General features: G+C 41.6%; 2 protein-coding genes across 2 annotated transcripts; one reads left to right on the top strand and one right to left on the bottom strand.

Annotated features, from left to right (window-relative positions):
- Nucleotides 1-327: 327 nt before the first annotated feature.
- On the bottom strand, nt 328-14,437 carry CHMP4C (charged multivesicular body protein 4C). The gene is made up of 5 exons (XM_071737858.1): nt 13,984-14,437; nt 6,931-7,108; nt 5,884-5,998; nt 2,889-2,997; nt 328-772 (listed from the first exon to the last, which is right to left on the bottom strand). Exons 1-5 carry the CDS (start codon nt 14,177-14,179, stop codon nt 708-710), a joined length of 663 nt encoding a protein of 220 aa, XP_071593959.1. The 5' UTR covers nt 14,180-14,437; the 3' UTR covers nt 328-707.
- Nucleotides 14,438-15,249: 812 nt separating this feature from the next.
- Nucleotides 15,250-26,167, top strand: ZFAND1 (zinc finger AN1-type containing 1). Its single transcript, XM_071737857.1, has 8 exons — nt 15,250-15,429; nt 16,839-16,881; nt 19,186-19,225; nt 19,573-19,700; nt 19,784-19,875; nt 20,699-20,823; nt 25,473-25,628; nt 25,774-26,167. The coding sequence occupies exons 1-8, from the start codon at nt 15,375-15,377 to the stop codon at nt 25,942-25,944; spliced, it is 810 nt and encodes a 269-aa protein (XP_071593958.1). The 5' UTR covers nt 15,250-15,374; the 3' UTR covers nt 25,945-26,167.
- Nucleotides 26,168-27,020: the final 853 nt, after the last annotated feature.

Here is a 27,020-nt window from a genome sequence, read left to right as displayed (position 1 = left end):
AGAGAGAAACTTCATATTCCTTTGAGGATGGGCATTATCACACAAAGTAAAGACTCACCCTAGAAGAGCACAGGTGGAGAAGAACACAGGAAGGTCAAACCTCTTCTGGATATTTGACAGGGTTAAGAGACAATCAGTTTTGTTTAGCAGGGATCTGTAAGAACTCAGATATTTCATTTGTGAATCTAGGATACCACAAGGTGCTCCACACATTTTTTAAATTCCATGCCAAAATGAATGGCTGTTAGGTACTGGGCTCAAAGAAACTTACAAGTTAGAACATGTATAAAGCTGTTCTGCTAATAGTCTAATAGTCTGAATCAAATATCCCTCTGAAAAAGGACCTTAATAATTTATTTAATTTTTTCATTTCAGCACTTTATACAGCTGCATGCATAAGTGAGGCACACAGGTTTTACAAATCAGCCACAATATATTAAGACATTACCTAATAAGAACAGTTACTAATAATAAAACATCTCTGTCCAAGACTGGAAAAAATAATTAATGCATAGAGTTTTGGTAATTATTGTATTTTTCCCTTGTTTTAAACTAGTTTTGTAATAAGACAGTGACACCATTCTTAGCAAGATTTTCCATAAAAAAATCCATCCTGTAAGAAATGCAACCACACTAAATTGGTATAGTTATAAAACAGTTCTTCACATCTGCATTGTAAAGTTCTGTGTTATAAAAAGACCATGCTCTTATGAAGCCCACGAAGCCAGTTGCTTCATTTCATCTTCATCCTCCACTCTCTTCCTGGTTGATGCTACAGAAAAAGAGAGATGAAAAATAACCATCAACTAATGTAACAGTCAGAACCATTTTATTTGTTACCATGACTTACACAGTGCTTTTCAGCTGGAAGATCTCACATTAATTTACTGAGTAGCAAGGCTAAACATAGGTAATGCAGTAACAAAGCTGATGAGAGATTCAACTATTTTTCCCTACCATTGCCTCACCTTAAATTCTGAAGTTAACTGTATAGGTCTGCTGCAATTCCTACTAGAAGACTCTCACAGAAAATACACTTGCTCTTTAAAAGCTGTCACAGACAACAAGCATGACAGACATGAACACTGCAAATTCTCCCACAGATACTTAAGCAGTGACATACCCCTAGCTGGCTGTGTATCCTGGTACCTTCCCAAATAGTGCTGAAGGGTTCTGCATGTGTGGGTCAGGTCTACTAACAGACTCACCCCATTTTAATAAGGGGTGTCATTTATTAAAATGGAGAAAGAAATTCCTGAACTTATCTTTGCTCAGGTGACATCAGTTTATTGCTGTGGTCACAGCAAGAACAATTTCCAGCTCTGCACCAGCTCTCTCACACACTTTTTTTAAAAACTCAACTCACTCATCTTTTACATTGCCTGAACTAAAACATCACCCAGATAGTCTTTATTCACTGACTGCATGCCCTGCAGCCCATGTTCAACCTCAGGCTGTCTCCTGTGTGGGACTGTGTATGTCCAGATTTGCTTTCCTCCAGACAACAGTGGAACACAGTTACAGCAATACCCATTTGTGGCAGCCATGTATCTGAGAACCACCATCTTTAGAGGGGCTGTAGCTACCATCTTTAGGGACTAAATCTGCAAAAAAAGTACATGGGAGACCAGGGGTCCAGTCCCTACTCCAGATGCAAGTGCCACTGGCTGATTTTTGTGACTGAAGAAGGCCACTATGCCTTGCTCCATCTCAGTTTCCTGATCTCTGAAATCAGGAGGGTAACATGCATCCCCAACTACAAGCATCATAGAGCCATTATCTGTTCTTATTTTGTCATAATAGTAATAGTAAGCAGCCAGGTTCAGAAGAGATAAGCTGGTTTTGCAAGGTCCTTAACTATACAGCTGTAATCAGCTCATTTTGCCTGAAGCAGCCACACAGACAGATGATGTAGTAAATTAAGATAGGGATAAGCACATGGAGACGGCCCAGGTTCAGTAAAAACATCAACTGGCACAGCTGGATCTGGAAAAGATGTGTGTAGACTGTAATTGCACTGTGTTTTCCTAAATCCATTTTTTACTAGCTGCTCTACAATTTACCTATGTAGATGAGGCCACAGTCCCAGTTGAACTTTTTAAACTGCTGCTCAGGTATTTAAGTGCTCTCTGCCAAAACACATCTCAGAGTCTTTGTGCTGAGCTTGTCTAGGTAACAAGTTCTGCAGCAAAATGAATTGAAAACAACCTGGGCCACGTGTGCCCTCTTCTTGTCACCGAATATTTATACCCTTTTATCAGCCGACAGAGGACAAGAATATGGTGAAAGTTATAGTTCTTATATATTCTTTTTAATGGGTTAATTTAAAAAGACCAGGGCAGAACTAGAGAAGTAAGACTACTGCTTAATGCCAGGAGTAAGTTTGCTCTGTAAAAAGAAACCAAAGGAACAACAATATTTCTTTAAATGTGTACTTCCTTCTGCCTCCTCCAATTCTAATTAAAATACCAGTGGCAAATATCAAACCACTACCCTACAAAGCTGGATCTTTGTGACGCAAACATTTTGAATCTAGGTCAGACTCTAATTAAAACGACTGAGGATTTAATTGAGAAAAAAAAAAAAAAAAGTTGCCCCAGTCCTCAGTGATGTCACTATATTTCTGTAGGACATGCATCAGTATCAATGCGAGGTCAAATTCTTCAAGTATCCTAACTCTACAGAGAATTTGACCCTAAATGCTTTCACACGACAAACCAGAATTCTACTCTGCTTTTTCTAATAAACAGATACAAAAATAGAAGAAGGTATCTAAAAAAGTTTAAAAGTTAAAACAGAGTTAAGTACAGATCAGAAATTCTCTTCCTCTCCCACTCACAAGCATGGCTTAATCATGAGAAATGTAAAATGGGAAGCAGGCAGTTTACCAGGCCGAGAAGGCAGCGATGTGGATGGAACACTTGGCAACCTGACATCTCTCATTCCCTTGTTCAATTCTTCTTGCTCCAGTTCTTCTAATTCTGCCATCAGCTCATCCTAAAGCCAAGGAAAATATTATTTACAAATTTATTGTCCTGACAGTGATCTCAGCAAGGGCACATTTAACCACCATGAAGCAAAGCACTACTGAAAAAAAACAGTTTTACACTTGAAAACAAGTATCAAAAAACAACACCACAAATACAATTTTCACTAAGTGTGGACAATAATAGTAAACATTAATTGAAAGTTGGAATGAGGAAGATGGAAGTGAGAAACAGGACAAAGAACACAATTAGACAGAAAACTGATGGCACTGTAGTACTTGTCAAAAAGGCAGAGTAAAAGAAAAAAAAAAAAAGTCCCTCTGCCTTCCTCAGGTTTGCTCCAAATCTAGAGCCTGTACTTTTTAACAAATGCTATTTTTAATGTGCAATTTCTTCCATTTTAAAAAGCAACCAGCTTCCACTGGTTACAAAGTAGACTCTCATTAATCACCGTGCTTCAGCCCTATCACACAAGTTCAGGATTATACGTGATTTTGAAGCAGCACTGAAACCAGAGCTGTCCTCCTGGGTCCTGTTATTCACTCCTGAAGCATATAACACTCTTGGGATTTTAGCTTCAGAGATGATTTGCACAGATGATCTAACCCACTTTTATAATACAAAAAATAAAAAGGCTGTACACTTCTTTAAAAGCCAAAGTCTTATTCCTTTACTAGATTCCCAAAGAAAGGAAGCTAAATATTACATACTTGTAGAGAAATGTATCTTTGTCACATTGATAAAATGGTTTAAAAAGAAACACGGGCAAAAGAAGTGAGAAAAAGTATCTGTGCCAAAGTGAGAGTTACAGGTTTTGCAATGGGTTTTGCCTACCCATTTAAACCTTGCTTATGACCAACATGGAAGTTAATACTATAAACAACATAGCCATCACAGTTCTTCCTAGAATTACTTTCCCATGTTTTTAGCCTTTTTTTTTTGTTTGTTTTAAATATATTGTTTGCCTACCTGACCTAGTTCACAGTACAGATGCTGGGATATAATACAAAAATTTCAGCATCAGGTCTACACCTGATTATGTTCAATTGACAGCTGATCTCTCAAAGAAATGTGCCCCAAGTCTAACTTGCACATTAAGCTGATCTGCAAGTGTCTGTACCTTATGTGCTTTGGTCAGTGCTGTGACTACAAGATTCTTACAAAGTTCATATCTAAGTTGTATCCATGAAAACAGATATTCAGATATTTCTGAAGACCTCTCCCTAAATGGTCATTTCCTGGATTTAACTTAAGTTTCCCACAACTCAGGAATTGCTCCACAACTAGGCTGTGAAGTTTTGCAATAGCAAATAAAAATCCCCTTTTTCATCTTGAACCTAGGTCAAAGGAGAACAGAGGGAAGAAATTATTTGAAATCTTAGGTTCTAGATTTTATCCACTGGAGTGTGTGCATTTCACATCTGATTATCCGACACAGGCCTCCAAGCAAGGATCACCTCTCCCAGTGAACATCCTGCTCAGGTAGGACACAGCTTTTTTGCATGCTTCATGACATACATTGTGTAAACACAGGAAGAAAGAACCCTTATATTTCAGTGTCTATCTGGAGCAGTAGAAATTACATGCTTCCACAATCTTATAGCACACATGTAAAGAGGAAATTAAAATGTGTGGTCAAAAAGTCCTTTAAAAAAATAATTAAGTATCATCCTCCAACATAAATCCCCTCATAACCCAATCATAATCAATGACATGAGCTGAAGTTCCCTGCAAACCAGGCTTCACAATTACTATAACTATTAAGCTTCTATGCAAAAGCAGGTGCTGGTACAGTGATGCCCCAGGTGACAGTGTCTTACTTTGCAAGAACAGAAAACATGTCCATCAACTTCAACTACTATCTCTGAATCCAACTTTCAGATCAATCTACAACATACTTACTAACACTAGACTCCTAAAGATTAAGCACTGATGAAAACTAAGTGACACTGCATAGCTGCTCAGGCTGACAATACGTTTTTCAGTTGCTTAAAACCCATTTTACACAAGCCAAATCCATTCCTTAATGTCAGTTTGATGAAATGTTTCGTGAAAAGTCTATTTACATTCAGAGTGGTAAAACAGGAAAGCATATAATGGGAACAAACTACAAAGAATATTATTTTCAACACATTGTAACTGTTGACTGAAAGGAATTTTGAGTATACTTGACCCTTAAGTCCTCAGTCATGGTTGGATCAAAACCAAGTAATGTCCTGCTTGGACATAAAAAACCAAGTCCAGGGACACTAGATGAAAGCTACTGCAACAAATCTTCAGACAGTCCGAAGAGCCTTGTGGGAGCTGCAAAAGAGCTCAAGGAAGAAGCCTTATTATGTCCAACAGGAATTATCTTTTATCGAATAGATCTACTTGTGTAGAAAATCTGGACCTGCACCTCCAAACATCAAAAAAGACTTTAACAAACTGATCCAAATATTTAGAATTGTGCATAGCAGTTTGGTCATGACATAGCAACATGCACTTAGTCAAACGGATGTCTATTTGGAGCATAAAAAATTATATGTTTCAGTGTCCACTTGGAACACCACAAATTACATGTTTTAGTGACCTCCTCCTTCCATGGTACAAATGGGAATAACAACCACAGGAGTGCAGCTAGAATTACCTTTAAAAATTTTATATAAATTAAAATATGTTTATATTTTACATACATATATTTTTATAGTGTTTATTTTATTTTTCATATATGTGTGTAGGTAGATACATATATAATTATAAATATGTCCTGACAGCATAAGCTAGAACCAAAGAATTAAGGAATTTCACATCAGTACCTTCTTAGAAAGGACACACTGGAACAAGCCACTGCATAACCAAGTAACTATAGAGTCATTTAACAGCTAAAACTCACAGGCTTTACTGGAATACCAACCTCATCAAACTCATCACCAAAGGCAGTTCTGTTTGAGATGGCATCTGAAATTTCCTGGGCAACATCCTGCTGTTCAGTGATATCTTGCATCAAATCATCAATTTTGTTCAAGTCCCTGGCAAGGTAACATGAAAACATTTTTTAAAGATATATCAAACCCTACAGGAGAGACTCAAAGAAACTGAATCAAACCCTACCTTAATTTTATGCTCCTGGCTGTATAAGCAAGCAGAACTCACAGGGAATAATTTCCTTCACCTACATGTGAATGTGTCCTGGCAAGCTTCTATGTGTTTCATCCAGTCCAATTTCTTCTAGTTGCAGTTATAACAAAAGTCAAACTGCTGCTGTCTGTGCTTCTCTCCTTCACTGTGTTCCTCATACCTGTGCCAGTCAACAATCACATTCCCTGGGTAGATCCCATCTCCTTCCAAAGGGCAGCATCTTTATAGATGGATCCTTTCTGATATGAAGCTTCTACCAGAATTAGGGGAACTTAACAGGACTATACTCCATTTAAAAGCTTCCCCTTATTGCTAACTTCATTATTGTTTCAGTTCCTGTTTACTCTCCCAGAAAAATCTTTTTGATTTAGCTCAGCTTATTCAGGCAAGAAAACACCTCATGAAACAATATAAAATATAAAACCACTACATGCACGCACAAAACCCACTCTTTAATTCAGGTCTAATTAGAACTTTGAATCACACAGTCCAGCTTACAAATTTTGAGGGAAAGAGTCCACCTAGTTTCCTCAACTCATTTTTCTTTTGGAAAAACAAGAACAGAAGCCAGCCCTTACTGCCAAAGCAGGCTTAAAAGACATACCATGCCAATGTCTGTAGCTTGCTGGACTTTCTTTTAGACTTGGTGTTAAAGAAACTTTTCTGCCAAATACATTACAGCACCAGTACCTTTCCTGACATTAAATGCTTGCATACAAAATGAAGTCAAAACTGCCTGACATGATACAACAGACTGCAGTGATGAAATAGTTTGAAAGTGGTTATTAAGCTCAACTTGAAAGCACTATTAGAAAGCACTTACATATTTTCATGTACTTTTTTCATAGCTTTTGCAGCATAACCCATATTCTTGAGCACTTCTGTGTTGGTGTGGGAATTTTCCAATGCCTCTCTCTGGAACTCAATGGTCGAAAGCGTCCCATCAATTTGACTCAACTGTTTCTCATATCTCTTTTTCCTCTTCAGTGCTTGTAGGGCAGCTGAAAAGCAAAGAGGCAAAGTGCACCATGTATTTATACAGCAAAATGCAAGGACAAATAGTTCAGCACCAAGTCGACCTGCTGAATTTAAAATTCTCACTCTCCTACCTTACAAGTAGAGAGACAAACTTTGCCCACACCAGACCAGCAGGCTGTTTACCAGCAACATGCTGTTGCATGAACATGCTGGGAAGCCTCTTTTAGATAACTCCTTTATGCACTACAGGGAAGAGCAGCTTCTTCCACTGCGGGATATCTTGAATTCCATCCTGTGCGTACAGGTTTGCCTGGAAGCAGGGAAGTTGGGAAGGAGAAAGAAAAACATCAGAGAAAAGTCAGGAAGGAGGAAGCAGGGAAGAAAAGAAGTTGCACTATATCAAAAAAAGCTGAGGAAGACAGAGTGAGAAGATCTGTCATGGTAACCACATCTGCACCAATGCTGCTTTCCAAGTTCTGTTACAGCAGCAGAAACTGTCAAGTTTAATGGAAATCCCAGATGGCCTAACCAAGCAGGTGGGTAAGATCAGGAGAACTCATATTTCTCTGTCTGTCAGCTCCATCTGTTTCCATCTATCACTGTTTAGGAACACCATCTTCAAACCTTAGAACTTGAAAACACACAGCACTTTGCAGACACAGCCATGCTCAAATCCACCTACTCCCCATTATCTCTGTAAGTTGTTGAGATTAGTCTTTTATATTTGCTAAGTTATGAGCAGCATAACTTTGACCAGAGTTAATCATTACCAGAATAAATGCACGTGACAAGCAGGAGTAGGAAAGTGCTTTCTGTTGGCCTCCAAGTGTGGAAAGTACACTATCTTGCCACAAGCATTTCCTGACCACTGTCCCTTCCAAGCTACACATGTGCCATACAAGAAAATCACCAAACAAAACCAAGAGACTGAGCTAAACCATTGCTTTTTCAGTGCTATTAATACCTATGTCCTTTCCCCTGTCTCTTAGATTTAATTTTTAAACCAAATTCCAAGCCATCAAGCAACAGCTGCACTGGGAGTCTCCCAAACTCAACTGATGGCAGCAGTTACTGTTGATATCCTGTTCAAATAATTGCCCGCAAGCATTAACACTGCACTGAGACATTGAGGTACACAACTTCTAAAATTAAGTTAGGATCCCTTCAAGGGATAAATTTATGGTGTATAACTTAATAAATCTAGTGCTTTGTTGATAAATTCCTGAATAAACATGGCCAAAATAACCCACCAGTAGCTGTGCCAGGACAAGTAAGTATTCACACAGGCCAAGATACACAAATTCCTTCTGGCATTCACCTGCCGGAAAATGTTTCAGGACAGCATTTTGTAATCACAACATATTAATTACAGTATTCAAATTCCAAGATTTTTCCAAGCTTTGGGCCCTGGTCCAAAGGTCACACCTATTCTGAAAAAGATGCATGAGCACCAGGTGATATAATTTCAGAACTCTTACTGGCAATTCTAAAATTCTGTGCCAGGGAGGACCCTAAAGCCCTGTGGGCTGAGGAGCACTAACCAGCTGATGCAGAAAGGCTTCAATTGGAGTAACCAGTAACCACAGGGAAGTATTCCCAGTTAGTATTTGTCAGAAATGGGACTCTGTAATAGTGCTGTTATTATTGGCTGCTCATAGACAAAATTAGTTTCCTCATTTTCACACAAAGCAGTTGTTTTCAAAATCCTTGACAGTTCCTGTATTAACATTTAATTAAACCACACCCACATTAAGGAACCACAGAAGAGGCTAAACTCTGTGTTACTTCACCTATTCATAAACAGCTTTTTCCTAATTATTGTAGTGCAACATATCTTTATTCTCATTAGTTTTACCAAGGACAGAACAAAGCAATTCACAGGCAACCAATTCTGAGCCCTTCGTTATCAACCAAGGCACAGTTCTCACACCACATTATATGATTTTTCTCATTTATATTAAATCAATGCCCTTCATTGCAGTGTTTTGTCCTAGTAGTTTCCATAGCCAAGGTATGAGAATTTCCCTGTTATTTGAAATCTATTTTTCTGCATTATACAGATTATCCTGTATAACCTCAGTAGACGAACCTCAAGTGTTCTTCTACTGAAGATACAGGCATTTAAAAATTTGTGTGCAACTCATATAAGAAGACTGAAATGTTTCACAGAAATGCTACTGTGTTATAATAACCAAACTGAAGCATATCTGTCAAAAATAAAGCAATTGAGCACAGACTTACTTCACTGAAGGTCTAAGAAATAGCATCTAGAAAAGGGTGTTGCCCATTCCAGAGATTTCAAAGGAGGAAGACAGCCCAGGGAGGAAGAGTCTAAGCAGAGGTAGAATCTGAGGAAGCAAATGTAATTAATACAAATTCAACTAGGAAGAGGAGGAGGTCTCCTCCAGCAAAAAAAGCAATCTCATGCACTGTATCTGTTGTGTTCCAAAGAAGCCAATTCAACTCCTGCATTTCATAATTAAGTGGTTAGCAACTGGCTGAGCTTTAGCACATTTCCTCTGCTATACTTCTGAGTCCAGCAAGCAGGATACAGCTCATAGATTAGGAAGCACTGCTTTTAATCCAAGTTTTTATTTTATTTTCAAGATAAGTGGCTGAAACAACAGCAGACTATTATGTAAGTTTAAGTATCCATATTAAAGAACTACTGTTCTTAACATACAGAAGGACACTTTTCCAGACTCAGTAATATGCTGGTAATTCATTAAGGAAGCAAAAATGGCCTGCTGGGCAATAGTAATCCCAGACACACTGAAAATCTAGGTTTCTAAAGGAAAGAACAAAATTAATGATATAGAAACAGTTGTGGCACCCTCCTCATTGTTTCATGACTGATCGAAATGAAGAGACAGTATAGTGATAACAACACATTTGCCTGTCAAGCCCAGCACTGATGCCCATTTACCAACTGGAGTTACCCATCTCATCTTCTCAAGCAGCAATAAAAACACTTTCTAGTAATCCCAGGGCAAAACTGGAGAAGAAGGAAAAGAGTGTTTCCTCTATACATGTAACACTACTGTGAAAATACTGGGCCTCATTCTTGGATGCAGTTCACAAACCTCCACTTCAGTCCTGCAAGGGACTGATGGATGACAACATCTGATGACCCATACACCAGAGACAACCAAAACAAAGGCTGCTGAGGCCATAAAATCATACCACTTCACTATCAGAATTCATAACCCTTAAACCTTCACGGGGGAAGCCACATACAGTTACAACCAAGGCACTTACTCAAGAACCACAATGCACTTGGCCCATTACAATCACTCCTGTTGAGAGCAACACACTTGAAATGTGGTCATGAAGATCAGAGAACAATAGCACAAAACAAACACACTTCCTCCTATCTCCCTGACAGAAACCCTCTGTTCCATCCTGTCATACACCCTGCCATAGGGATGACAGATCTGTCCACATGATAACACACGACTGGTTTTAACAGCTTTCTGGTTATAGCTAACTCACTGAAGAGGAATGCCACACGGCTACATAAGCCCTGCCCAAATGTCCCACATAAGTCATTTAGAAGCATCTACTTCTAAAAATCTACCTGTTATTCCAACTTGCTTTGTAGACTTTATCCTCAGTAGTGGCTCTTTAGAGTTAAGATTTAATGCTACTTTGGACACTTCTTTTACCTTAATTCTTTTCATTTAGCCTTTTTTCATTATCTGTAAAAAATTCCAAGCTGAAACAACACTCATTCATGTGTTATTTTCACAGGCCCTGGTACATTTGAGAAAACACATTTCCTTTTAAACAGAGTTCTTAGATATTCAGTATCACTTTCTGTCCTTTAAATTTGCCTGTATGATGCTCAAAATGTGGGAGGTCCTTTCCAACCCCTAACATTCTGTGATTCTGTGAAAATATTGAAGATGAAAAGCCAGTTTGCAGATGGCATTGGCAGCTGGGTACTGGCTAAAAATGAGATACCAAAAAAAGTACAGCCAGAGATTTTAAAAAAAAAAAAAAAAAATCCTAAGTTTGTATCTGGAATGGGGTGACATTAAAAGGCAGTGCTATGTGTGAAAAGAAATACTGCTTATCATAACATGAGATCTGCAAGAGGAATTCCAACGAACATTGCAATTTAAAAAACTCTCAAGCAGTCTAGCAACAGTAAGATACTAATGGGGAATACTGGGAATGTATCACCCCAAAAGTGTAGCTAATTTCAGATTAGGTACAGGAACTGCAGAGATACTCCATGAAGGAGAAGCCAAAAACGTTTAAGTGATGTTTCACATCTATTAGCATTGCTAACGTGTTACAGCTTTAAGTCAACTTAAGACTACTGATGTCACATGAGACCATTCAAGAATTATCTGAACTCATGAAAAATTGCTGGTGCCTGAATCTCTCTTGTGTCAGTATAACTGAGTCAGACCCATGCACCTGAAAATCAAATGAGATCATGCTAATTGGGTGCATTTTCTATAGCTAGATACACCTTGCTCCAGTCTTGACACTCCTGTGTAGTTTCCACAGGCTTCTCCACATATGCAATTAAGAGAAAAACATTAAAAATTACCTTCAAGGTCCCTTTGAAGCTCTCACTTTAACAAGGAATGTAGATTCCCTTTCATTCCCTCATTTGTGTGTATATCTACATAACGCTACAAGAGATGCTGGTTAGCACATATTTCTTCTGAACTACAGTATACCGATTATTATGCTGTTTTATGTAAATCAACAGCAATTAAGCTGTAAAACACTTGCCATATCAAATTAAGAGGTATCCTTGAGATTTAAGTTCACTCACCAGCCTGCTAAATTCAAGCACTTCAGCACAGCAAGGTTAGTTTCTTTTGTTTCTCTTCTGACTGTAGTTACACTATCCTGCTTTGGTTTTAGATCCACTTTGGCATGAAAAATTTCCCACTCTGAACTTTTTGCCCTACTCTTTTTGCTGCCCTTTCCTGTAGGTTCCTGAGCAAACTAAAAGATAAAAAAGAGGTTTTTTTAAACAATCAGCTCAACAATCCATTTTGCAGCATCACTCCACAAACAAAGGCATAAAACTAGGGGAACTGCACACTGAACATAGCAGTGGAAACAAACATCTGGTAAAAAAGCTTCCTGTGCCAAATGCTGCACCCCTGAAGCGCAAGGCCATAGTTTGACAAACACCTAGAACCAACATCAACCAACTGAGTTAAAGAAGATCCACCTTCTCCCAAAAAAAAGTACACATTCCTCGCCTTACACCACTCCCTCCTTCACAGGTGCCAGAGCACCTGTGAAGCTGTGGATTCAACTGGATAAGTGGAACTTAACCCACCCTGGGTAAAAAAAAATAACATAAAAAAAAAAAATCCATGGCAGATTACAGCTGTATCCAGCTTTCTGAAACACACCCTTCAGGCAGTTCTGTCACAGAAAGGAAGGGAGCAGCACAGGGACAGGAGCAAGGCAGGAAGCATTGTTTCTTCCTGCAACCATGCCAGCTTAAAGTCTGTGCTGGAGATAAAATTTCAGCTTGCCTGGAACAAAACAGGAATTGCTATAGTCATAGAAGCCAGCCTGTTTTCTCGTGCTAGCTCTGACATTCTGGTCACTCTGTCCCACAGCAAACCCTTTTTCAGCTGGATTACCTCCCCAAACGAGCTCACTGCACTAGCACACAGGCTCCAGTACCTACACCGAGCAACAAAGCAGACACTCCAGTTCAATAGGGGAGTAGAAAGTGTAGGACTGGGACAACCTTGACAGCCCCCATGCTGCAGAGGTGCTGAACTAGCTTTACCCCCTCCAACTGTTTGTGCCTTCAAATCTGTCCCATCTCAACTGATGCTCTTAAATCTTTTCTGAAGAAATGCCTTTTGCTGATGATAATAAATGCTTAAGTATTACAAAGACATTAAAGGGCTAACCAAAACACCTTTAACATGCAACTAATCCTAAATTCTGAGTTAAACTGCATTAACTTTTTTAATTATCCAGCAATAGAAAGTGATAAGAGCTTCTTTCCTGTTACATCGAATATCTTTCATTTGAAATGTTTTGCTTCTTTAGTATTTAAAGAAAAATAATGCTCAAAGTAGGCAAATAGAACTCCAGGTGGCTTTAAGAAGCCATTAATTTGTTTCTGAGAGGCCTGTGTATCCCAAAGATACTAACTACCATCATTTGCTTCTCAGGGATTACAACGCCAGTATAGGCTGATGATTATCCCTTAGTATCCTCTCCTTCGCAGCTAGCAGCAGCCCAGGCAAGTAGTCACTAATGCCTCGATCTATCATTCATTTTTAAGTGGCATCATGCACTTCCTTTGTGATGTGAGGCAAAACATTGAATCACTTTGTTCCTCTGTTGCCAGCAGTATATTTGCCAACCCTCACAGTGGGAATAAGGTGAATTCTGCCACGAATATGCAAGAGGTCCTCACATGCTTCAGTTCCTCTGTACACCCAATGCTTAACACCCAAGCTGTGACCCCCTTTCCCACGGTGAACAACACTTTGCCACCCAAAGCGTGAACAAAGGCATTGCACAAGAAACCACAGACAGTAAATCTGTGAGGAATAAAGCACCCTGTTATCAGCCCACCATGATGAATCCACGATGCACTGAACACTTATAAATGACAAAATCCCAAAGCCATCAGGGTGTTCCAGATGCGCACTCTCCGTGGTGACGCTTGCTCGGAGCCCACTCCGCGCACCTGCGGAGCCAACAGACCCCACCCAGCAACAACCCCCACTCCCCTCCTCCTCCTTCTTCATACCCAAGCCCCTGTACCTACGGGGTTCGAACCGCGGGATTTACAGCCCGCCAAGTACCCGAGCTGCCGCCGCCGGCCCGGCGGGGCGCACCTGGGCTTCCCCGGCGGCGGGGCTCAGAGCGGTCCCGACGGGCGAGGACTCACCTCGCTTGTTCTTTGTACCGTACTGCCGGGCTGCCGCCAGCTCCCGCTCGATTCGGGTCTCCAGGTACTCCTGCTTCTTGCTGAGCATCTCCTCAGTCTCCCGCAGACGGGCCAGTGCCTCCTGCGGCGAGGGCCTCCCGCGGCTCTTGGAGGCGGCCGAGCCGCCCCCCTTAAAGAACTTGGAAATCTTGCTCATGGCGGCGGCGGCCCCCGCTCGCCACCCGACGACGGAAGGGTCTGTCTGGCCCGCTGAAGCCTCTTCGCCCGGCACAGGCCGTGACGGCACTTCCTGGGTCCCCGGACGGTGGCACCGCACCTGGCGGCGGGGCGGGACCGGACTGCCCGCCCAAGGGCGGGTCCGGGGAGGCTGAAGTGCCGCTGCCCGCCGCGGGCCTCACGCGTGCCTTGCGCCAGCGTCGGGAGGAGGGCAGCAGAGCTAAACCCGCTCCCAAGGCACTCCGCAAGGGTCACCGGGGGGTGGAAGGCAGAGCCCCGGGCGGGGCTGAAGGCGGCCGAGGCGGGGCTGGGCAGGCGCGTCCGTCTTGCCCATGCTGTGGCGGCCGCTGCTGATTGTGATTTCCCCCGTAGGTTTGTGTTCTGGGAGGGCTGCAGGCTCTAGTAGCGTGGACAGAACGGAACACCCCGCGCCCGGTGGGCGACAAGCAGGTGTCAGGGGCAGAACGACTGGTGGGTGGTCAGTGGGGTCAGGGAACGCACAGGAACGTTCTCAGGCACAGGAACGCAGGCGGGTTAGAATGGAGAAAATAAAACATTAAATTCTTAAGGAATGGTAGAATTTAATGTTTGCTCTTAAAAGTACAGGTGCATGGCTAAAACCCACGGTGGTATAAATAAATTAATAAATTACAAGAGGACAAGAAGTCTCTCAGAAAGCCGCATTCCCCTTCCCTCTGCCTCTCGCAACAGATCCCGGTCAGAGGGGATCAGGCAACTCGCTACAAGAATAAGACACAAAAAAATATTTTTCCCCGGTAAGAGTATCTGGATTCATCACAAGCCCCAACCCCGCGGCTCCGGGTGGACTGGAAGCTTGCGGCGCTGCTGACGAGCTCGTCAGCGCCAGGGAGGCAGTCAGACCTGCCCGGAACCTCAGCGGGCCCAGCCAAGAGGCCAAAACCGGCTGGTCCCTGGCAGCCTAACACTCATGTGCCTACCGCCCCCGCTGACCTGACCTGGCCCGCCCCGGCCCGTGCCTCAGCGTCCCCGCCCCGCCAGCCGCGCCCCGGGGCGGGGTTCGCCGGCACAGCAGCCCCGCCCCGCTTCACCTCCCCCCTGCTCGGGCGCCGGTGTCCGCAAGCGGCCCGGCAGCCCTTGCGCGCCCCTCCTCTGCCGCCTCTTTGCTTCCCCACGGCTTTCGGGGCGAGCTGAAGATGGCGGAGCTGGAAGTAGGGCAGCACTGCGGGGTGCCGGATTGCCGCCAGCTCGGTAAGGTTCCCGGCGGGTCGCGGTGTCAGACAGGGCCCGGCCTCCCGCCGGAGGCCGCGGGCGGGGACACTGGGCCGTGGGCGGGCTCGGGGCGGGGCTGTAGTGGCGGTCAGGGGGCTGCGGGGTGGTGCCATCACCACGGGTGGTGCCATCCTCTCGGGCCGTTCTCAGCGCTGTTGCGGCGGGTGCGGGGTAAAGCGCGCTGCACCTACGGCGTCTTTTTTTTCTCCGTGTATGTCTTGTCTGATACCATTAATGCCTATAGTAGACAGATATAAGAATACAATAGCTTTGCTACGGTTAGACAGGTCTGAGAGGCGTCTTGTGAACAGGGACAACCAGAAAAACTAGAGGAGCTACATAATTAAATCCAGCTGTAATTACTAGCAGAGGGTAGATGTCCCAGAGCCAGGTCTTGTGGGTATGACATACAGGAGCCCTGCGCGATCCCCTGCCCAGGGACTGTCGCTTCAGCAGTGCTACTCGGTGTTCAATCCCCTGCTCTGCCAGCTGTGGGTACCCTGCTTTTCCGTGCTTCCCTTGCTCGCCTTCCCTGATCTCAGAAAAAGATGCTTGTAAAAATTCAGCCTTTCAAAAAGAGGCAGCTTGTGCTGACAGCCTTCTGATGGGAGCACTGGGTCTTACAGGGGAAGTGACTGAAATCTTTGTGACCTGAGCTTTGCAGTCCAGATGTATGGTGATCCTTTTAGATCAAATCTGAAGGATGGAGAAATAAGAGTAGTGGCCCAGGGATGGGCATTTGCTACCATATGTGATGTGGTCGAGTTCAGCAGACAGTGAAGTGATTTTATGTGTAAGAACTGATACAGCAGATGGGGGTGTGTGCACAGAGATGTCAGAATTATGTTCAATTTAAATGACCCAATGATTGTATGTGTGAAATAAAGGATAGAGAGGGAAGAGTGGGATCAGGACTGGCAAATAGAGGAGATGCTGGATTTTTTGGAAGGGATAGCATCTCCTTCAGCTGGCGGTCTATATAATAAAAATGTAAATTGTCCAGTGCCCCAGCAGTCAGTAAATAGTATTCTGAGTGATCTCACAGTAAATTCAATCTTTAGTGTAACTAGGGTTTGGTGGCTATCCAAGTGTCCAAGTTTCAAAGTCTGGTACCAAAAATTCACATTAAAGCATAATTCCAGCATCTAGAATGTAAATAAATATAATTTACCTATTTGTACATTTTCCAGTAACGCTAACTAGAGTTAACAGTGGAACTGTGTTACAAAAGCTATTTCTAGGTACTACATGCGTTTGCTAAGTGTCCTTGCAAAGACACCTACCCAGTGGTATAGGTAAACAAAAGTTAATCATGTAAAAATTAAGGTAGAAACTACTAGCAAAACAATGACCATGTTGTCTAACTGAAAAAAAAATGTCTGTTTCAGATTTTCTCCCGTTTGTATGTGATGGCTGTTCAGGTGTCTTTTGGTAAGTGACCTGGGGTACTGTGTCCAGCTCTGAGCCCCCAGCACAGGAAGGACATGGAGCTCTTGGAGGGAGTCCAGAGGTGGGCGAAGAAATTGATGAGAGGTCTGGAGCATCTCTCCTATGAGTATAAGCTGAGAAAGTTGGACTTGAGAAAGCTCTGAGGAGAACTCATAATAGCCTTGCAGTATCATAAGGGTGCCTACACGAAAGCTGGGGAGGGACATTTTACAGGGGCATGTAGTCATAGGATGAAAGGTCCTCTGGCTTTAAGCTGGAAGATGGTAGATTTAGGTTAGACATTAGGAAAAAATTCTTTAGTGTGAGGGTGGCAAGACAGTGAAACAGGTTTGCCCAGGGAAGTTGTGGATGTCCTCATTCCTGGAAGTGTTCAACAGCAGTTTGGATGGGGCTTTGAACAGCTTTCCAGTCTAGTGCAAAGTGTCCCTGCCTATGCACAGGGGCTGAAACTAGATGATCTTTAGGGTCCTTTCCAACTGAAACCATTCTATGATTTTATTAAAAGCGTCATTCAGATGCTTCTTGGAGTCTCACAGGCTTAGTGCCATGACCATTTTTCCAGGGACCCTGTTCCAGTGACCAGTCACCCTCTCAGTGAAGAACCTTTTTCTATTGTCCAGCCTTGAACTTGCAATGAAACAGCTTTATCCCATTTCCTCTTGTACCATCACTGGTCACCAGAGAGAGATCAGGATGTCCCACTCCACTGCCGCCCTTGAGGAAGCTGTAGATAGCAACAGTTGAGCCTTCCCCAAGCTAAACAAACCAAGTGACCTCAGCTACTGCTTGAAAGTCTTGCCCTTGAGGCCTTTCACTGTCTTGATCACCCTCCTTGGGGGACACCAAAATACTTTGATGGTCTACTTACTCTAAGGCACCCAAAACTGCACCCTGTATTTGAGGTGTGACCTCACCAGTGCAGTTTAGAGTGGGGCAGTCACCTCCATCAGCCAGCTGGCTATGCCGTGCTTGATGCACCATGGACATGGCCCCGTTGGCTGCTATCAACCCACATCCCCAAATCTCTTTCTGTGGGGCTGCTCCTCAACCTCTTGTCCTCCAGTTTGTATGTATATCCAGGACTATCCCCGTCCCAGGGGGAGAATCCTGCACTTGCTCATGATAAATTTGATTTGGTTGGTGATTGCCCAGCTCTCTATCTAGATCTCTCTGTAAGTCCTTTCTACCCTCGAGGGAGTCCACAGCTCCTCCTAGTTGAGTATCGTTGGCAACCTTAATGTATATTTGACTCCTGTGCCCAAATAATTTACAAAAACATTAACTGAACATTAAAACAAAATTGAAGAAAAACATTAAATAGCATTGGTCCTAAAACTGAGCCCTGGGTGATGGGCTGCCAGCCTAATGTACCCCCAAATTCTGTACCTCTTCTGTACCTCATTAACCAATTGCTCACCCAGTGTGTTATGGACTTGTCTAGCTGGGTATTTTGTCCAAAAGGATATCGTGAGAGACAAAAACAAATCTGCTGACATCCCTAGGTCAGCTAGATGGGTGACCTTATCATAAAAGGAAATTAAATTCTTTTTCCTATAAGATATCATTGTGGCAGTTGTGAAGAGCTAAATGTATAGAAAATTTAGTGACTTAATTCAGCTCCATTAAATTAAAAAAATATTATTTCATCAATTTTGCCACATTTTTTTAAGCAGCTGTTGTGGAGCTTTGACATAAATGGGAATATCTCTAGAATACTGGTAGATTATTTAGGAAGGCATCAGCCTTAGACTCTGTTTTGTACTGATTTATTTGGGGGGGTAAGGGTGATATTTTTTCTTGTAGAAAGAATTGAAGTTCCTTCAAAGGTTCAAATCTGTTCCTGCATTTAGGTTTACACCTCCGATTAACAGAGGGCAGTTGTGATAAACTCAGATAAACTGAGGACAGATTTCACTTTAACATGTTAGAAGTCTTTAACTGATTTCTGCTGTCTGGAAGGTGCTTCAAAGTCCATTAACACAGGCAAACTCCAGTTGTTCTCAGATGAATTCCCATGCATGATAATGTTCATAATCTCTTGAAATTGTTATCTCGGGGTGTAAGTTCCAAGAGGTAAATGTTTTACATACTCAGGAACAATATGATTAATCCATTCGAGATCTGAAATGCATAGGTTAGAACAAGTTTTGAAAAGTCATTATTTAATTGAAGCATTTCCATGATAAAACTTTTCAGATAATTCTTTTAACACTTGAATGAATTCACACACAGTTTTCTTTCCCTGACAAGCTGGTAACTGTGATATTTTCTTCTTTTGCTGCAAAGCCTTCAGCACAGGAGCCGGGATGCTCATGGGTGTTCTGAGGTAATGTAATATTATATGATGAACTTAAAATTAAAATTCCATGCAACTGAACTGTCTATTTGCAGATTAGATATACACACATAAAGTATGAATTACTTAATTGACAATGTGACAATCTTAAAACAATGAATCTGCTGTCTTCCTGCCTGTCAGAAGTAAATTGAGTTTGAGTAGAATACTGGTTCTTTTTCTAACTCTGATCTAGACTTAATCAGGACAAAAGTAGGAGAAAATTGCTGGACTGGTTTTGTGTAGAGAGCTAGCACAGTTCCTTTGGAAAGCTGGGGTGGTGACTTGTATCTGTAAAATGTGTTTATTTACATAAAGTATTTTGTACTAATGCCTAGGTGAACATAAAAAACAATTCTGTGAAGCCAGATCAGCACAGATCTTACCCATGCTCATACAAGAACTGTAATGGAAAGGAGCTTTTGCCAGTTTTATGTCCCTATTGTGAAAAACATTTTTGTCTAAGGTGAGTGGAAGAGACTTTAAACATCAGTACTCATTCATTAGTGTATGGAAAAGGTAATAAAAGTTTTGCACTGTTGTTTGCAGACACCGGCATCAATCAGACCATGAATGTGAGAAACTGGAAACACCAACTCCTCGAATGGCTGCCAACCCGCAGCTAGTTAAACATATTATAGGCAAGTACAGTGTGATGTATATTCTACAGTTTTCTTCAGAAGGCTGTTTGAGCTTGTAACCTCCTCTGAAGGGTCAGGTTTGACCAAATAAGATGAAAGGATGTGGAGCATCCTTGTTTCAGTAGCCCTTAACTCACGTGTCAGGATATAAAACTTCATTTAGCCTGAGACAACAGTATCATATGTCTCTGAAGAGAATCTCTAAAGAATAAATAGGGCTGAGGTTTCTTTCAGAATTATTGTCTTATTCTCATTCTACAAGTACCATAATGTAATGAATTGTACCCAGCCATTATTATTTGCATATTAGTTCATATGCAAATAATGTAGTTGTACTGTATGGGGTGCACATGCCAGTCTGCTGGGATTGTATCTCCACCACCAAGCTGGCAAAAAAAAACCAAAACAAACAACAAAGTGAGTCTACAAGGTAATGTTTTGCAGATTTTAAAGAAGTTATACGACTGAAAAGAGAATTAACAGCACTGCTTAACTGTGTAGACAGGAGAATCTGAAACTGTTGCCATATGAATGCTGTAAAGGCCCCACATATAGAAAGTTAGGAATTTATCTATACTGAGGTTTTTCAGCTTGTGTTTATCTTGTGAAAGTGTTCACCTATTTTTTCAATGTAAAGGGGTTCTGTAAGGACTGTAACAATTCCAGCTGTTAATGAATAGGAGTTCCTGATGTCATGGCCTCAGGAGGACAAAAAAGGGACATGAAAGGATTTGGAACCTTGCAGATATAATGAGGCTAATGCCAAGAGCTGTTCAGGAGACAATCTCTATCATCACAGTAACAGGAATAATATTGTTTTCAGATTCAAAAAAAAGCGAAGAAGGAAAAAGCAAAAAACGTAAAGGAGCAAAAAACAGTGAGACAGCAGCAAAAGTGGCATTAATGAAACTGAAAATGCATGCATGTGGGGACAAGTCCTTGCCTCAGGTCAGTCATGTTTGTTTTCAGTATTTGAATTCTTAAAGGAAATGTGAAGTTTTGTGAATTCTTTGCTCTTCAATTAGTCCCCTCAGTTTGGCTTGGGATTTATTTCTCAAGCCCACAGTTGTTGATATGTATATTTCAGCTTGGTACCCAAAAGCAATCTCACTAGTCTTAATGTCTCCTATAAGGTCTGTGTAGAGTTTGGAGCAGTCAGACCAAATTCCTTTATTTTATAGCAGAAATATATTTTCCTGCCATACAAGTGTCATCTGATACTCCAGGACAGACAGGCTCTTTCAGAGATTCCTGGCAGAATGATGATGGCACAAAGTTGTAGTTAAAATTAAAGCTTTATTATTATTTTGGCTGAATTTGATGATCAGCACAGCATAGAATTTTATGATCAGAGTAGCACAGGATTTCTGTAATAGGAACCAGCGTAAAACAGTTTCATATGCAGGGTAGCACAGGAATTTTAGAGCACAGCTTATGGTTCCTAAGCACCTGGGCCCTCTGCAGGTTGGGTCAAATCTTAACGTTTGGCTTTAATATCAGAGTTATCATCCAGACTCAAAACATGAAATAGAGTACTAGTCACTCAGTCCTTGGAGGACACAGATGAGGTGGAGGACACAGGTGGAGGTGTCCCTGGACATCAGGGGAAGCACAGGTTTTGCAGTCCAGCAGCAGTTCTCGTCTGAGTCTCAGGGCTTTTAACTGCTTAGTTTTAAGCATGTGCTGTTCTGCTTCCCTCTTTTTGTGATGGGGTCATCACCACCAGGTTGGCCAGGTGGCTGGGACCTTCCAGGCCAGTAAATAAGGGAGTAGTCAGCCTGGTGCCCAAGAACCTTGAGGCTGAATAGGAGGGGGGAGAAAAAACCTAGTATGGAGGCCAACAGGAGAGGGCCATACGTGACCAGCTTGGTCACAGAGAATGTCCATTTGCCTTTTAAAATTATGTTAGTTATTCTAACTGTATTACCAGGAGTCAGGAGCAGGGGGTACAGGTCTCACCATACCCCTTGACATCATTATGAACAGGGAATGCCAGTGGTGGTGATATGTCACCTCTTGCCCATGGCCTGCAGCTTAGTAACTGGTTCATAAATAGGACTCCATGGCAGGAATGGGCTGTGTGTTACCTGAAGGGTCTTCATCTAAACAGGGGAAGAGACACAGAAAACACTGATACTAGCAATTGATGCACATAAATATCTAAAGTAAGATATGGTACAAAATAATGTATACATCTATAACATTTATATTAAAAGTTAATATTAACAAATTGCAATGGTCTCATTATTCTGAAGTTGGGTAACCAGGACCAGAACCAAAAGCACTCAACAGGTTGACCTTGTGACAAGAGTTGCTTGTGAGCTGTTTGGTGAAAAGTACAAACTTGACATTGAATGATGTTTATATCAATTTGTTTAAATTCATTAGTATAAAAACTATAAATTATGTTTGTACATATACCTCCTTGTGACTCTAAAAGATAATCCGAGGCCCAATGATTTTGAGTAGCTAATTGTGGAGGGCAAACTGACTTCTGATTACAAACATTTTTAAAGCATCTGCAGTAGTATTTTGCACAGTTTCAGGTGTAGCAGACATACTTAAAATAGGTCATTCCAGCTCAGCAATACTAAAAATTGGAAATAATGCATACATAAATTTATGAAATGTTATAATTCTTTTTACTAAGGGATTGATCACAACACACTTACTGGATGCAGGGTAATGCTTATGTGAAAAGGTAGAAGGTAATTTTTTAATTGAAATTCACAGAGAATAAGACCTGTACATTGTACCTGTACATTGTGGTGGCAGACCTTTATAGGCATTTGTGCCCCAGAATCAGAACCATCTGGATGATGCTAGAATGGAGAGCCACTGATTTGGTAATGTAAAATTCCTATGGAAACATTCCTCACATCACTGATAAACCTCTTTAATTGCCAGGATGATGAAATTAAAGCAGGTTAGTTCGGCCTTATTCAAATGGTGTGAAAAGTATTGGTGTATATAGAGCCAGATGTTTTACTCCAATTATATACAGATGGTCCAGTTGTCCTAAGTTCTTAACCAACCATTACTCTGTAAAATGTAGAACTAGGATCAGTGAGATTACATGATCCATGTCAAAATGTGCCATTAATAGCTTATGTGAGATTCCAGGGTGGCAAAATGTTTACAACACTATTACTTGTAATCACCAATTTATTCTAAAAAAATTGATGTTTTTAAAATCAGATTCTTAACAAACTCTGGATCAATTATAGTGTATCAGCTGAAACCAAGTTTGTGTCCAATTACAGAGCAGGGTATAGTTGTGGTTGGGTTTTTTTCCTACCCAGGTTGAATTTGTATGTTGAGGCACTGCGGTGCACCATAGGGTCTTATCATAAGAATGGGACTTAAAAGATTGAGTTTGATAATTTGGAGGAATGGGGAACGAGTACCCCAACTTAAGTTGATAACAAGATGTTTCAGGAGCAGAGCCAGCAACCCACCCTGAAGACTGAGGGATGGTGTAAATGATTCCAAGAGTTGGATTTATTACCCATTTGAGAAATGCTTCTGAACTGAATGACATGATTATTGTCCAATTCTTGACATAGGGAGGAAGAGGGTACAAATAAGAGTAAGTAAACTATAGTGGGTGTTGTTATCAATATTATACAGTTGAGGTTTCCATGAAGGTAAAGTGATGATTCCTTGGGTGCACCCCAGGTTTGTTCAGGCTGAAGAATCCATCTCAGTATAGTTCATTACCCGAAGCAATAAGAAATTGCTCAGACTTGGGAATTGTCCAAGCTTCTGTGAAAGTTGAATGGAGCCCCCACATACAGTGTACCATATCCTCTCTTCTCAGGAAATTAGTAAAGTGACAGATATTTTAACCATTAATGGGTAGGTAATAAGAACAGTGTCACCCTGAGAAAAACAACAGGCTAACAGCAGAGGCTTTAGATCTTTATGGGTTGGTGAGCAGTAAATGAGTTTGTTCTACCAGGCATCCAGTGAATGATTGCCAGTTATTTAAGCATCAGACATCTTTAAGTAGATCTTTATTCCATTTCCCTCTATATAAACTTTGCCCTAGAACTCATTTAAGTAGACCATTCCACTTCTTGACTGTGCCATTACTTTGGGGTCTGTAGGGCAGGTGAAAGGCCCAGGCAACTCTGATGTTCACACCATTCTGGAATTTTTTTTTTTTTTTAATGAGTGCCATTGTCAGGTTGCACAGCAGAGGGCATGGGAGTGTCAGCAAACCATTTATGTGGCAAACCTGCCACAGTTTTAAGACCATCAGCTTTCTGTCAAGCAAAAACTTTCCCTAAGCTCCATATTACTTCACCTCCAGTATTTTCACCTTTGGTTGTTCAAGAGAGAGGTCCAACATAATTGATTTGCCAAGTGGACTGGGGGACTTACATCTTACCCCCTATCCATTTGGTTCCCAAAAAGGGGACCTCCTGGCTGGGGCCATGCTGTAAAATAGAGTTAGTTATTGTATACCTGGCTGATCAGTATTTTCCTGGATATGGCACAGAAAATCCAGGAGGCATATCCTATATTGAGGATGCAACAGTACAATGAGCTGTCTTCTGAACTAAGTTACAGTGAACTGTGGGAGACTGTTTCATCAGCCTTAGAACTGGACGAGCTATGGTAGGAAGGTGCCAGGGCACTGATAACAATTGGGTGTTATTAGTGTGTGTCCATAATAGGGTGCCTGTTGTGTTAGCTTTTTTACAAGTTGTGGTAATTTCTGTTTTAGCAAGATTCATATCCTGCTTTCCTTGCCCCTTTGTAACACTCCTGGATGTTAAAGATTTTTTACGTGTGTGAAGAAAGTTTTTAGGAAAATGTACAGGTTGAAATTCAGACTCAGTATTACAAACATAGCTGGGTGGAGGGCATATCCAAATTTTTCTAGGAAATGCATAGATCAATTCTGTCAAAAGAAGACTTCTGTGTGGTTTGATAGTGTCTGGCCTGAACTCAGCAAGTACAGTCTGAACTGATGAATACACCAGTCATGCTTGCTCTGCGTTTTCTGTTGAATGTCAAAAAAAAAACAACCCAAAAACCTGAAGAAGGGTTTGCCCCAATACCAAATCAAAATATTTCCTTCACGTCAGTCTTGAAATTTCTTAAATAAATGTTTCCATCTAGTAAATATTGAAAGAGTGTTTAGTACATAAAAGGAGAAAAATGGGATGAACGATTATGACCAGAATGTTGGTTAGGAATGCAGGCAATTTCTAGAAGTGAATTTTTCTGTTTTAACCACCTTTGCATTCCAATTTGAAGCATTATAGTGTTGCCAAAGGCCAGCACTGCTTAGTTAAGCTCACCTTTTTTCTCCCCAGAGCAGTCTGGTAAACCCAGGGCAAACACCTTTTGATGTCTATCTGTATCTAACAGTCTGGCTGTGGGACTCCAGTGGAAGGTGGGAACTTTGGAGGGGATCTGACTTGATGATCTCATTTATATTCTGCAGTAAAGTGGGGTCTTGGTACTGAGGGAATAAAACAAGTTTCAGCTTATGTTTTTTTTCTGAAAAGCTATTAGAAATGTATGACTGGAATTATGTATTTCTTTCATGAATAATTTTTTGTTTATTTTTCATGTTTTTCTAGACAGAAAGAATTTACTTTCAAGTTTTTTTACCAAAGGGGAACAAAGAGAAGAGCAAGCCCATGTTCTTTTGCAGTAAGTGGAGTATTGGCAAAGTAGTAGATTTTGCAGCTTCCTTAGCAAGCCTTAAAAATGACAACAACAAATCAACAGCCCAGGTAAATCAGTAAAAATAACAAACATTTTCCAGGTGTTTGTTTTTTTTCTTTTGTTGTTTTGTTTTACCCTTTTGTTCCTCCCTCACCTCACTCCTTGCATCTCAGGCAAATCTTGATCTTAATTTCTGTGGTGTTTGTCTTACAGAAATTGAGATTATGCCATACTGCCTCTGGAGAAGCCTTGCCTTTTGAACACACATTGGAAACATGGCTATCTGATAAAGACTATCCATTGTACAATGGTGGAAATATAATTTTGGAGTATCTTGATAATGATGTTCTATTTATAGAAGACACAGAGTCATACTTGAATTAACAGGTAAATTATTTAAAAATCTGGATTTGGCACATTTAGTTACCGTGTTCACTAACCAAGAAAAAATGCCCAGGTTTTCCTCTAGTAAGTACTTGCTGAAAGGGATCCACTCTTCACTGGCTGTAATGATAGATTCTGGTTCATTTGTACTGCTTTGAAAACAGGTAGATAGCCATGCATGACATACTCATTTTAGGCACAGCTGCAATAAAAAAAAAATAAATCACAATGTAAAAGGGGTCTGCCTTACATTTTTTTCAAAAGATACTCTCCATTGGCAGAACAGTAATGTGGCCTTGTTCAAGTAGCTGTATAGTTTTGGGTTTTACCAAGGAGTACACCTTTATAACAACTCAGGAATATCTATAGGATTATTATATCGGTTGGACTTGCATAAAACCCCAAAATATCTCAGTAAGTATGTCACTGTCAGTTGTACATTTTACATACACCTGACAGCATACTGGGTTTGTGTAGCAAGGTTTTGGTAGTGGTGGTGGGGGGCTACAGGCTTCTGTGAGAAGCTGTTAGAAGCTCCCCCATGTCCAGCAGAGCCAAAGAAGGCCAGCTCCAGGGGAGACCCATCACTGGGCATGGCTGAGCCCAGCAGTTATAGGGATAGTGATAGCCTCTGGGATAATGTATTTAAGAAGGGGAAGAACTGCTGTGGAACAGCAGCTGGAGAGAGGAGTGAGAGTATGTGAAAGAAACAACACTACAGACACCCAGGTCAGTGAAGAAGGAGGGAGGAGGAGGTGAAGCATGCTATCCCCCTGTAGCCCATGGAGATCCACAGTGGAGCAGGTATCCACCTGCAGCCCATGGAGGTGGATGCCTGAAGGAGGCTGTGACCTCATGGGAAGCTTGCATTGGAGCAGGTCCCTGGCAGGTCCCTGGCAGGACCTGTGACCCATGAAGAGAGGAGCCCTTGCTGGAGCAGGTTTGCTGGCAGGACTCATGATGCTGTGGAGGACCCACACTAGAGCAGTCTGTTCCCAAAGGACTGCAGCCCGTGGAAAAGACCCATGCTGGAGTCTTCTGCCCCTGATTTTTCTGCACTAGCAGTTGCAGGCAAA

Source organism: Heliangelus exortis, chromosome 2 (genome assembly GCF_036169615.1).
Source record: "Heliangelus exortis chromosome 2, bHelExo1.hap1, whole genome shotgun sequence".
Lineage (NCBI taxonomy): Eukaryota > Metazoa > Chordata > Aves > Apodiformes > Trochilidae > Heliangelus > Heliangelus exortis.
Note: the sequence above shows the minus strand (reverse complement) of the source record. Positions and strands in the feature narration are given on the sequence as shown.